At 39.7% G+C, this 13,944-nt stretch overlaps 1 protein-coding gene across 1 annotated transcript in view; it reads right to left on the reverse strand.

Annotated features, from left to right (window-relative positions):
* Positions 1-7,337: 7,337 nt before the first annotated feature.
* Positions 7,338-13,944, reverse strand: part of ITIH5 (inter-alpha-trypsin inhibitor heavy chain 5) — a 106,948-nt gene continuing 100,341 nt past the window's right edge. Inside the window, exons 11-14 of the mRNA XM_082254061.1 lie at positions 12,010-12,063; positions 9,986-10,102; positions 9,387-9,764; positions 7,338-8,186 (exon numbers count right to left, since the gene is read on the reverse strand). Of these exons, the coding sequence (XP_082110187.1) occupies positions 7,906-8,186; positions 9,387-9,764; positions 9,986-10,102; positions 12,010-12,063 (830 nt within the window). The 3' untranslated portion in view covers positions 7,338-7,905. The remainder of the gene's footprint in view (positions 8,187-9,386; positions 9,765-9,985; positions 10,103-12,009; positions 12,064-13,944) is intronic.

The raw sequence follows: 13,944 nt of genomic DNA on the forward strand, positions 1-13,944 counted from the left end.
GGTATGCTGCTGTTTGTAGTGACAGACAGTATGCAAGAGCTTTCAAAGTCGTACTGATCTAGTAAACATTAAAATGTGATGTATGCCCTATAAGTCTCATTTAAAGTGACCTGTTAAAATTTAAATGAAGGATACAGAAGATACCATAAATATATAGTACAGATATTGTTGTTAATATTGGGGATAAACACTGAGAACCTTTTATTCATAAAGGTAACCGATATCTGTGAACTGCCCTTTTAAAATAACCAGTATATGTGCTTATATAGGTGTTTGGAACATTTCAACTGACAAGATTGTCCTATTTATTACCATTATTCTTAGTGTAAGCATAAAAATAACTACAAAAGTAACTGTGTGTATTATCAGAATGTAGATTCTAATATTAAGCGAAAAAAATTGAACATTTAGGCCTTTCTTCTGCCAAATAAACTAAACTAAAACAGTGAAATCAAAAAAGGACTCCCTCTCTATCTGTGTGAGTAACAAAAATAAACTCATTTTGCCAGATGGAAGAATTATGATGGAGAGACCTAGGTAAATATATTAATTTTCAATCTGTATGGGCCAGCTGGCACAAGTTTCAGAAAATGAGTAGTTTGGAAGATTAATAAGAAGGGTTTTATACTCATTGTTTTTTGTTCCCTTACTTTATCCTGTCTTAAAGCTAAACTGTGGAATAACCATTATAAACCTCCCGATCCAGCCTCGCACCAACGCTCTTCCAACACCATATCTTAATTTTATTATAATAAGTCAAATCAAATGAAAAAAAAAACACATTTAAAATACCTATGACATCGCTAGCCATGTTTAGAATTCTTTCCAGGCACAGTGGAGGGCCTTTCAGCATAAGTCCTTGCCCCGCATTGAACTATATATCCCATAATGCTTTGAAAATGTGTTCACCTGGTTGGGAAGTTCTAGGGTCAGTGTCGGGGGTTCTCTCTACTTTGTTACTACTTCATAGCTACACATCAGTCAATCAAACTCAATAGGCATAGATGGGAAGGGAAAGGAGTGGTCACAAGCCCCCAATGATAGGATTACAAAATGCCTCAAGAGCTGTAAGCTAGGACTACAGCAGAGCCAGTTCCATAACAAGGTACCTACTCATAGAGAGTGGGCAGTAAAGTTCAGTCATGCAAACAGGATACCAATGTCCTGCTGCTATATTTAACTACAGTTCCAGAAGGCTTTGAGAAGGGCAAGCTGCCATAATAGAAGAAAGATGTACAAACCTTGGTAAGGCAAGGCATTGCCAAAGGATTTCTGTGGAGTTTGTTCTGCCCGGAGTTCAGCTTTAAAATTTGTTATAAAGTTTGTTCTCAAGTGAGTTTGTTATGCAAATTTCTTGGTCAATAAAAATGTAATGTATAAAAAAAAAAAAACTAAATATTGTAGTCAAATTCAGAAATTCCTCCTTGTTTTGTATGTTATGTAGAATTGTTTGTTAGTTTCCCAGGGAATGAGGAGAATATTGTCCATTTTAATTCCACTTTAAGCAATTCAATCACCCAAGGCAGGCCATACACAGTGCAAATTTTAGCATTTGTATTTTCCTGGCAGGGGGGCGGGCGGGGAAAGCTGGAGAAGACAGTGATTATCACTAGCGGCTATAGCAACTGCTAGCTATTATCGCAAGAGAATCCAGCAGGCTGATTGTACCCAAGTTAATCGATCAACATGGTACATTCAGCCTGCTCATTAACAGTTCCAATCTTGGCCGGTTCCTGCTGAACTGGTTGACATTCAAACCACCAGCCTAAGTATGCAGCAGTCCTAAGAAAGCAGATATCAGCTTTGAACAGTTTGAAATACTCCAGCCGAGATTGGAACTGTCAATAAGTAAGCTGAATGTGCCAAGTTGATCGAACAACTTGGGTACAACCGGCCTGCTGGATCCTCTTGAAATTATCGCTAGCAGCTACTTAAGCTGCTAGTGATAATCCCTGTCTTCTTCGTGTGGGGGCGTCTTTCCCTTCCCACTGGGAGAAGAAAACTGCGGATTCCCCTGTCAGCACTGTCTGTGTTCAAAGGGAAATCATGCAAAGTTCTTGCAAGAAAGAAATTTGCACAAAGAAATTTGCACAGTGTATGGCCTGCCTACGGATAGGAATAGAGCATAAACTTTGATAAAAAGTTGACCTTTATCTTGTTTACAAAGGCTACGTTTAGAACAATAATGCATGCTTTTATCATTCCTAATATGGTTATCAAAAGTCTGATGGAAAAGAATATCAAACAGAAAATGTGATCTGCAATAGAAGCAATGACCAGAACACATACAGATTCACTTTAAGCAATGCTGCTCTTTATTCTTTACATTTTGTAAAATAACATTTAAAACTTTGTAACCAAAATTTATTTTTCTCTGTTCACATAGTTGCTGTGAAAGTAGTACAGGCACTAAGAAAAAATATATATCCTAAAAAATTCTAAAGCGATGCAGGCCAAAAGCCAAATCAAATGTCAAACAAATCTTTGGCATTTCAGAGAATTCAACAATCATGATCATAAGTAAAACAACTCATACATCAGTGCATTTATGTTCTGTTTGCTATAAACAAAACTTGGGTTTTAGAACTTCAGTGTCTTGTTTAGACAAAATTAAATGTTTTTTAAATAAATATCATTTGTCATTACCCTTCTCTATTTAGTTTTAATCATAGAGCATTTAGCACAGAGATGGGTAATCTGGAAATATCCAGCAACTCAGGAGCTGCAAGTCTCAGCAAGCCAGGCCAAGCACTATAATGCATACAAACTGACTGTGGTTTACAAGTCATGGAGGGGATTTCATAATAGCCAAATATATATACAAAACCACAAAATACAGGGGCGCCTCTAAGACCACCAATTTTTAAGAAGTGGTGTCACTAATCAAATCCAAACCTGCTCACCTAAAGGAGTTGCTGGGGCAATTCCATACAGTGCATCACAGGACAAAATTATCTCTTTTTTTTAAACATACATTCGTCCAGCTTGGTTACAACCAATCCTTCATAGCACATATCTGGAGGGCCTCTAGAGCTGCAGAAATTCTAGCCTGTGCCACATTCGGCATTTGTCTCTTTCAGGGTCTGCTTGAGCAACTTGCCCTCTATATACTGAATGCATAGGGCCCCTTGGTTGGCATGCCAATGGATAAAAGGTGTTCTCTAATTGGACGAGACTGAAAGGAGGTTTGGATGTCATTATGATCTCTACCTTCTCCAATCAGGAACCGCATTGTATTCATTGAGAATAATACAAGACATATCCAACTCACCCTCTAATAGCAGAACAGGTGTGTGATACCACTTCTTTACAATGAATACGCTTAGAGGCACCCCTGTAGTTTGTGTTTTTTTATATATATATGTAGGTAAACCCATTCATGGACACTACTTTTTCTGATCTTTCCCTGAAAATGCTAACTGCCTGTCTGTCTTTGATGTAGCACCATCCGGATTAGTGACCAACAGCAAGCATGTATATCCGAAAAGGCATAAAATAAATTCAGAACTGCTGATCGACATACCTTGTATGGGTCAGTGACTCTGAATGTGTTAAAGCCATTAAATCAGCATGACAGTCAGGGAACTAGCATTTACAGAAGTACAGGTCAACAATGGCAGTCAACATACAGTATGTCTTCACTAAAAAAATATGTGCAAGCCTTTGGTTATATCAAGAGCCACATTTAGGGACCCCTTTATAAGATAAGATGAGCACCTTATGTTACCAAGTGATAGTAGAGTCCAAAAACGTTTTTGTCCATCACTTCGCTCATTGTATTTGGTCAAATCTTTGTGCATATTATGTGTGGTAGACCACCTTTTTAAAAGTTCTGAAGTCATTCAGTCAACTCTATTAGTATTATTAACAACAAGACCTTGTCACTATACCTCACTTTTTAAATGAAAATCTTGCAGCAGTAGAGGATAAAAAAAAAACTTTTTCAATGTTGTAACCCATGTAAAGTTAGAAGGAATCTTTCCGTAATTGTAAATTCTTGTCTTTGCCAACCCCTTCTCCTGACCCTTCCCTCTGCTGCTGCTGCTGCTGCCTCTTCCATGTAAGCAGATAGCAGGGCTCCTTGTTAGCAAATGTTCGAATTTCAGGCAAGATCAGCAAGTTATTACCTGTGCACCCATAAAGTAATCAAACAAAAACAATATTTGAATTGCAATCTGTCCAGCATATGGTGAACTAGTAAATGGGGCTAATGGATCTGTTACAAACTCATACCTCCCAACATTTTGAGATGGGAATGAGGGACACCTATTAGCATAGGCATGGGACGCACCCGCCTGCTACGCCCTCTTAAAGGAGAATTATAAAAAAGGAATAGTTAAATCCACAAGTGCTTTTTTTTTTTTTTTTTACCACTACTATTCCCTTTATACTGGCTTTTGAAATTTACAAATGCAGCAATTTAGAAATTGGATGAAAGGCTTAGTACTTTTTGAAAAGTGTATTTTATATAAAACTATATAGATCAGACCAAAATGAGGGACAAATGAGAAGGAAAGAGGGACTTTGTTTCAAATCAGGGACAGTCCCTCGAAATCAGGGACAGTTGAGAGCTATGCAAAATTACTCAAGATAGTATTTTACAATCATGATATGTAATAAGCTAAAAAAGTAACTAACAAATTACATTATTTAGTGTTGGTCTGAGAAGGAAGGAAAGGTATTTCTTGCTGGTGTGAAAGATTGCACCCCACAATCCCTGAGTGCATTACATTTTAGGATTGGTGAGGGTTTATATAAGGATAAGGACTCTTTTATATAAAAACATAACTCCATGAGGCCAATGTACAGTGGGTACGGAAAGTATTCAGACCCCCTTAAATTTTTCACTCTTTGTTATATTGCAGCCATTTGCTAAAATCATTTAAGTTCATTCTTCTTCCTCATGAATGTACACATAGCACCCCATACTGACAGAAAAACACAGAATTGTTGACATTGTTGCAGATTTATTAAAAAAGAAAAACTGAAATATCACATGGTCCTAAGTATTCAGACCCTTTGCTGTGGCACTCATATATTTAACTCAGGTGCTTTCCATTTCTTCTGATCATCCTTGAGATGGTTCTACACCTTCATTTGAGTCCAGCTGTGTTTGATTATACTGGTTGGACTTGATTAGGAAAGCCACACACCTGTCTATATAAGACCTTCCAGATCACAATGCATGTCAGAGCAAATGAGTATCATGAGGAACTGCCTGAAGAGCTCAGAGCCAGAATTGTGGCAAGGCACAGATCTGGCCAAGGTTACAAAAACATTTCTGCTGCACTTAAGGTTCCTAAGAGCACAGTGGCCTCCATAATCCTCAAATGGAAGACATTTGGGACGACCAGAAGCCTTCCTAGAGCTGGCCGTCCGGCCAAACTGAGCTATCGGGGGAGAAGAGCCTTGGTGAGAGAGGTAAAGAAGAACCCAAAGATCACTGTGGCTGAGCTCCAGAGATGCAGTCAGGAGATGGGAGAAAGTTGTAGAAAGTCAACCATCACTGCAGCCCTCCACCAGTCGGGGCTTTATGGCAGAGTGGCCCGACAGAAGCCTCTCCTCAGTGTAAGACACATGAAAGCCCGCATGGAGTTTGCTAAAAAACACCTGAAGGACTCCAAGATGGTGAGAAATAAGATTCTCTGGTCTGATGAGACCAAAATAGAACTTTTTGGCCTTAATTCTAAGCGGTATGTGTGGAGAAAACCAGGCACTGCTCATCACCTGTCCAATACAGTCCCAACAGTGAAGCATGGTGGTGGCAGCATCATGCTGTGGGGGTGTTTTTCAGCTGCAGGGACAGGACGACTGGTTGCAATCGAGGGAAAGAGGAATGCGGCCAAGTACAGGGATATCCTGGACAAAAACCTTCTCCAGAGTGCTCTGGACCTCACACTGGGCCGAAGGTTTACCTTCCAACAAGACAATGACCCTAAGCACACAGCTAAAATAACGAAGGAGTGGCTTCACAACAACTCCGTGACTGTTCTTGAATGGCCCAGCCAGAGCCCTGACTTAAACCCAATTGAGCATCTCTGGAGAGACCTAAAAATGGCTGTCCACCAACGTTTACCATCCAACCTGAGAGAACTGGAGAGGATCTGCAAGGAGGAATGGCAGAGGATCCCCAAATCCAGGTGTAAAAGACTTGTTGCATCTTTCCCAAAAAGACTCCTGGCTGTATTAGATCAAAAGGGGGCTTCTACTAAATACTGAGCAAAGGGTCTGAATACTTAGGACCATGTGATATTTCAGTTTTTCTTTTTTAATAAATCTGCAACAATGTCAACAATTCTGTGTTTTTCTGTCAGTATGGGGTGCTATGTGTACATTCATGAGGAAGAAGAATGAACTTAAATGATTTTAGCAAATGGCTGCAATATAACATAGAGTGAAAAATTTAAGGGGGTCTGAATACTTTCTGTACCCACTGTAAATTCAGTTGAACCAACTCGCTTATCACTAATCTTAGGCTAGATTGTATGCCTGTCTGAACAGGTGACTTGTAGTGGAAGGTTTGAAGGATTACTGAGCAGCATAACTGAGGACATTTCAGAGAGGTATGGCCATTCATGGCCTAATTAGAGTGGAGAAGAGGTGAGGGTCACCTGCAGAGTAAAGTTTGTGCTTGGGGTAGTATCTGGAATTAAACAAGACGATTTTTGGAGGGGCTTGGTTAAAACGAACTTTGTAGGTCAGAGTTTGAAGTTTAAACTGCTTTCTCTGTGTAGCTGACAGCTGATTTCAGAAAAAGACAGAGTTAATGCCCTTGAAGGAAACCTGTATTGGGATAATATGTCAGCTGCCAGTGCTAGTTGCCTGCTGTTTTGCTGATCCAGTGGCTTTAATACTTTGTGTTACTAATCTGAAATAAGTATGCTTATCAGGGAAATCATCAAAGGGATGATCGAACGGTTCGGGTCGACCATCGGTGAAGTGGACTGTTGCTGGAATCTTTTAACCCCTTTATATCCAGGTACTTAACAGCTTGCCATAGGTTTATGTAAGTTAGTTTCTATTTTGTTAATCGATTTAAAAAATGTATACATATGTAATTTGGGGTGAAATGGAGGAGCACCAGCTTGAATGCTAATATACAGTGAATTACCATGAAACTAACTATACTAGTTATAAATGTACTCCATTCAAATTTTCTTTTTCTCACACTGCAAATTACAGAGTGAACCCTGAAATATCATGATCAACAACACCGTTTCATCCTTGTCAACCCTTGTACTCAAACCCAACTGCTATTACCTCTCTGGTCCAAAAGATTTTTCTTTACACCATGTTCTGTACACCATGAGAATTTCCCATCTCTTTGCATAGAGTATTAAACTTCACTATGGGGTCTTTATTTGCAAGTTAAAGTAATCTCAGACAGCCACAAAGCAAACTCTTCTTTGTAGCGTATGTTGTCAGGCAGCATTTTTAATTTAAAGTATTCAAGGCAGAGGAAAAGTTCACTTTAATTAAGCCCAGCTGTCTTTAACCTATATTCATCTGAAAGAACATATTAAAGATAACACATTTAAAAGAAGGTTAGTAATACAAACAATTTCAGTAATCAATGCATCATATGCTGGAGCAGATGGAACAATGGTACATACATGGTAAAAGTACAATTTCATATAAAACTTTCTTGCATTAAGAATATATCTATGTGCTGGTAAGAATGTACAAAAAAAACGATATCAACGCCGCAAATGTAGATATAAGTTCATCTATAATGGTTTCCAAGGAACACTTTGTGTAAAGATGTCACAATCATTTACTGTGACCCAGACTGCAAATATTGGTATACTGTGCCATACCAGATACATTGGTTGAGGTCTTCTTCTAATTCTTGTTAATTAGCTTTTTAGCACATATAAGCAGAATGATTGAAACATGGTTTGTTATTTACACTTCATTTGTTATTAAATCCTTACCACAGTCAAAGGGATGTGGTAGCAGATAATCCTGATACACCCCATCAATCAGTTTTTCTGCATTATTCTTTGCAAACCAGCAGTCCACTTGGTGAAGGCCATTGTATAATCTCCTCTGCTTTCTGATTACAGGGACTGAGCGATTTCGAACCTTCAGCATGTTAATTACATGTGAGCTTTTGTTTGTTGCTTGATCATTGTTTGTGCTCAGTGATACCTGAGTGACCTTAACTTCATTATATAGGAACTGACCTATTGAAGAAAAAGAAAAATATGTGGATTACAGTAGTTCTTCTGGTATCACTAGATATCTCAGTGAAATACATACCCCTAATAGTAAAAAAAAAAAAAAAAATCCATTACGACCTATATATATATAGTTTAAACTGAAATAGTACATGAAATGATGTGCCTCCCTTATAATATAATCCAGCAATAAAATAAAAGTGCCCATTGAACATTACATTAGGTAAAACACAACAACAGGATAAATTAATATAAAGATTTTTATTTAATAAAATAATGTTTATGTAGCCCTTTTGTCCTAAACAGGGGCTACTATGACAATTTAGTTTTGGGCTGGGCTGTAGTTAGCTTAGACTGATTGTATTGTTTTTCACCTGGTTTTTCCCTAAACCTAAGTTGGCTTGTGATCTCTCACTGTTGCCAATAGATGTCACTAGTATTACTGGTCATAGTATGAGATTTCACATACAAACTAAGTTATGAATATTTATATTTTCTTTAGCCAATCTGGTAGGAGGTTTATGCCATGCTGGGGGAGGATATAAATATTTAGAACAGGCCATGTGTTCTCTCTCTCTTGCCTCAGGCCTGAGAAGGTGCTGTTGGATGGAGCTCTGCTGTTAGGCCCAATAGCCTGGTTCAGGGCCTAACGTGCTGAAGTGGTCCTAAAGCTGTCCTGCCTGGTCTAAAGGAAGCTGTTCCAAGGAGGAGACCCAGAGGGGGCCCCTTGTTGGGGAGAGCTAGGAAGAAGGCTGGTCTCTTAGAAGGGTTTGGTGACTCACGTGGAGGATGCACTGAAATGCTTACAGTGTGGCTGGGTCAGCCTAAAGGGTCTGACACTGGGAAGCTGGAGATTGATTTGGATCTGGAGAGTCTGTAAGTGGTCTGCTATGGCATCTGGGACCCCTAACCCTTGCCTCCTTAACTGTTCTGAAATAAAACTTTAAAAAGACAAAAGTGACTGGTAACTGGCTCCCAATATCCTTTATTGTAAACACTCTTTCCTCTGTCTTTTTGACATAAAAGTGTGCCCATATACATGAATTAAACAACTTACCTGCTGATTAATGAAACTATACAAATGAAATCTGGCAGGAAAATAAAGTGTAAGACAATGGAGCAAGAGCATATGATTTGTTCTTTGCAACTGCCCTGAAAATTACATTTATGTTTCTTACTATTTCTCTTAGGAGCAATCAAGCTTACCTAAAAGTCCATGAGAATTTGGGGACAGCCCTTTGCTGTTAGAAATGTAAAATCCCAAGTGGTTTCTTTGATAGGGAGCTGGATTCTTGTATTGATGCACCAGAATTACAAAAGTAATAGTGCCGTAAATGGTAACCGTGACATTGGATTTAGCAGCAACAGAGACCAAAAGATCATCACTCTTCACCGTTGCACTCTTGTCACATGCTAGAATGAGCCGATCCTTGCTGTCCAGGATCACCTTGTTGGGTGTGATTTCTATATAAGTGCGCTTTGGTTTGTTGACGATTATAGTGATTTTGCTAAAGTAGGTCCGTTGTTTCTTATGTCCATTTGGAGGAGCTGGAGCACCGATCAGCTGTCCATTCACTGTCACACCTTAGAAATACAACAATACAATGTTTCAGTTTCCTATTTTTTAAAATTTTCGATGCAAGTAAACAAAGCTAGAAATGGCTCAAGCCCCCCTAGAAAAGACTTGTAATGCCAATTATCTTTCTCTGAAATCTGAGTACATTTGCATACATAACATTTTTAATTTTAGCCTTTTTTTTTAGTTATGAAAATCGCAAAGACAAAACAATGTACTGATCTCTTACCAGAGTATTTGTGGTCTGATACCAGCCTTAGTACGTCTCCGGGTTCACCGTCAATATTGAAGCACACTGTCAACTTACTTAAGGGGAAGTCAACAACAAAATGTGGATCTCCATCCGCTTAAAGGATATAGAAATTTACAAGGGAGAATGTCAAATGAAAAAATATAAAATAAATATTCTAAATATGCTAAACAATTATATAACATAACATTTCAACACAAGTCATTTTGGCTTAAAGTTGAACAAATTGGCAAGCAGGAAGGTTTTTTTTTTTTTAGACTTGTGATGTCTCTTCTGCAATAAAGGTTTTTTTTAACTGCTCTGTACAAAGCTGATATCTGTCAGCTGCTGGAATAAATTAGAACCCATGAACAAGTGTGGGAATCACCCTGACCCAACCCTTCAAGGTGACTAAAGATCCTTAACCTGGAAGAGGAGTGGGTGAAGATATCTGTACCATTGAAAGATATGGTGGATGTCACATTGCTGAAAAGGAAGGTTAATATTTGCAGACTTCAGTTCTAGTTTAAAATGGTTGTAAACCCTTACATATACCCATTGAAGTGACTAGCTCCAGGTAATACACAGAGATAAAACAAATCCTCCTACATAAATTGTACACAAATGTGATCAAAATGAATATTGACAATCATAAAGTGAACAAATGAATAAAGTAAAAATTACGAAGTGATAATAAATGAATGTAAATAAATATAGTCCAAAAAGTCCCAATCAAGGTGACAACAATGCAAAGATTAACTTAAGTGTCCCACGCCAGTGCTCAATGCTGCCACCGTGAATCTGCTTACCAGAAACCAAATTAGACATACTTTTCAATCATCAAGGTGGACCAGGGAGACAAGGCTTGGAAGAACAGCCAGAGAATGAGTACACCTGGATATCCAGAGCCACTTATGTATCGCCCACTATCAACTATACACCTCAATTTTGCGGCTAGATGACCACCATTATGGAAAATAAAACATAAGGGGCTCCATAGTGCGTACCATCACAGCAGTTTTTATTAAAAATTAAAAGACACTTGCATAAATAACGTATATACAGCATAAATACAGAGCCGCCCGGCCAGCTAGAAGATCCGCTTGTCCTTCTGGGTTCACCGTGGGTGACATCAGCAACCCCGCGACCCTGTTGTGTTATTGATTTGCACTATCATGTCTTATTAGCGCAGCCTATTTAATTTATACTGATGATAAGTACCCTGATTATCAGTGTAAATGTGTGCTGTCTGAATTGCCGTTTACCAGGCTCTCCTTTCCTCACACTGTGACAGTGCATGAGAAAAGGATTGCCAATAACCGGCAAGTTTGTTTACATGTAATCAGCTGTAATTGGACACAGCTGATCACATTAGAAAGGGCTACTGTGATTGGCCCTTTACCAAGATCTGTGATCAGATGTGTCCAAAAGAAACGGCAATCACAAAGTGCACTGGATGAGTGCCCCAGGGGGGCGTGGTTCTGGGAGGATGACGATGGATGCCCTCCCATCCTTTAAGTATAGTGCGGTCATGAAGTGGTTAAAAAAGGCAAAGCTTTTTTTGTGTATATTTAAAAAACCTTATAAATACTTTTTTTCCCCATTTAGCGATCATATAACCTTGGTTCTCATAAGGGGCTTGTAGAATTAGGACTGGAGAAACTGCAGTACACTTATCTTCCCAGTGGATGGCTGTGCAGAGGGGTGTGTCAGCACAACATAAGTCTGACTGTTGGAGGGCAGGAACAGCCAGAAAACTGACCCCACTGGAGAGGATGTGCTTCCACAGTGTGGTCAGTTTAAAATATGAAAGCAGAGGGACTGGAAGGCTCATCAGGTATGTCACACAAAGGAAGGAATACAAAGAGAACAGGATACTTTTTAACACAAGTACAATGTACAACAGACACATATCAGGAATATGAAATGTTGGGGATAACATATTCTTCAAACATAATTGGAATGCTTATGCAAACCACATGAGGCCACAAAGTTTTTAGATATAAAAGTTCCTTATATATTACCTGAAGTTTTAGACAGCGGTGGTTTTTGTTTGCCTATCTGTTGGGATGGATGTTCTAGCGGAAAAAAAAAAAATTTTTCATTAGTCAAGACACCTGTTTCATTTAAAAAAAAAAAAAAAAAGACACCTGTTTCATTAAAACTCTTAAAAACAACAGCGTTGAGAACATCAGGCTTCCTTCATGATAACACATTTCCGTTGATAATACACACTGAGCTTGTATTGTTAGCAAAGCTGTAATAGACCTCCTTGGCTGGACTTCAAGTATTTAAAAAAAAAATTGGAAAGCCTTATAGCCTATTTTATCAGCCTTCAAATGTGTACATGACACAATTTCTGCTTACAACAAAGTATTCTTGTTACAGGTGGTCACAACAAAAGCACAAGTGTTATGTATTTATTAAAAAAAGAGTGCAGGTACCTGAATCTGTCTGATACCAAACTCCTCTAATCCCCTGTGCAGCAGCACTCAAATTTGGGGAGACAGGGTCAACACTGAGCCAAGCTGGATTTGCAGCATGCTCATCTGCTGACAAGGAAAATGCTGACTGGAGGTGAGAAATGACCTCATTAGTCTACTGCTATGCCAAGCTAGGGCCAAGGCAGTGACTAAGCTTTATTTCTAAACTACAATAGATAAAACTGAGGTCACCAACCTATCCATGTGTTCAGACTGGCAAGGCTGTGTACATTTTAGGGCTGGCTGGATAAATGACAAATCGGCAGATAATGCAGCTCCAATATACTAATCATTATTAGTGGACACAAACATTCCGTCAAACATAAAAAACATAAATTCCAACTTGTCTCCCCAAACAATAATGCACATATTCTCCCTCCTCCCAGTTCAAATCCCCCCTCTCAGCACAAATCTTTGCCCCCCCCCCAACCCCGCCTCCCATCTCAAATCACCCCCAATTCCCCCTCCTAGCACAAATCTCCCTCACCCCAAAAAATCACCAGCATCCTCTTTCTTCTTAAACTTCTATCCTAGCACAAATCTTTTCCCCCAAATCCCCTTTGCCAGCAAAAATCCCCCTCAATCCCTCCTCCTAGCACAAATCCCCCTCAATCCCTCCTCCTAGCACAAATCCCCCTCCCAATCCCTCCTCCTAGCACAAATCCCCCTCAATCCCTCCTCCTAGCACAAATCCTCCTTAATCCCTCCTCCTAGCACAAACCCCCTCCCAATCCCGCCTTCTAGCACAAATCCCCCTTAATCCCTCCACCTAGCCCAAACCCCCCCCTCCCAATCCCTCCTCCTAGCACAAATCCCCCTTAATCCCTCCACCTAGCACAAATCCCCCTTAATCCCTCCACCTAGCACAACCCCCCTCCCAATCCCTCCTTCTAGCAAAAATCCCCCTAATCATTCTCATTAGCCCAAATTCCCCCCCCAGCCCCCCTCCCAGCACAAATATTATTATTATTATTATACAGGTTTTTTATAGCGCCAACAGTTTGCGCAGCGCTTTACAGTGTGGGGGAAGACAATACAGTCACAGTACAATTCAAAACAGGAGGAATCAGAGGGCTCTGCTCGTTAGAGCTTACAATCTAGAAGATATTCCCTAGCACATACCCCCCCCCCCCATTCTTCCTTCTAGCACATATAACACCCCCCTCCCCAAATCCCTATTACAGTTCCCAGCACATGAGACAGGATCGCTCAGAGATTGCATTGGACTGCACACACACACACATGGTTTGATTACCGCCCTCTATCTCCTCTAAGGGCTGCTCATCTCTTGGCAGCAGGTAATGGGGGTAGGAGGCAGTAATCTAACTGTGTGTGTACAGTCCAATGTGATCTAAGAGCGATCCGGTCTCATGTGCTGTATGGAGCAGCGTTGTTCTGAGGGGAGAGAGAGGAGGAGGGGAGAGTAAAACACAGTGCACCTCCTTCTGGCTCTTTCCTCTCTGGATCTTCTCTCAA

This window comes from Pelophylax lessonae (genome assembly GCF_965119305.1).
Source record: "Pelophylax lessonae genome assembly, chromosome: 4".
In the NCBI taxonomy this organism is placed as follows: Eukaryota; Metazoa; Chordata; class Amphibia; order Anura; family Ranidae; genus Pelophylax; species Pelophylax lessonae.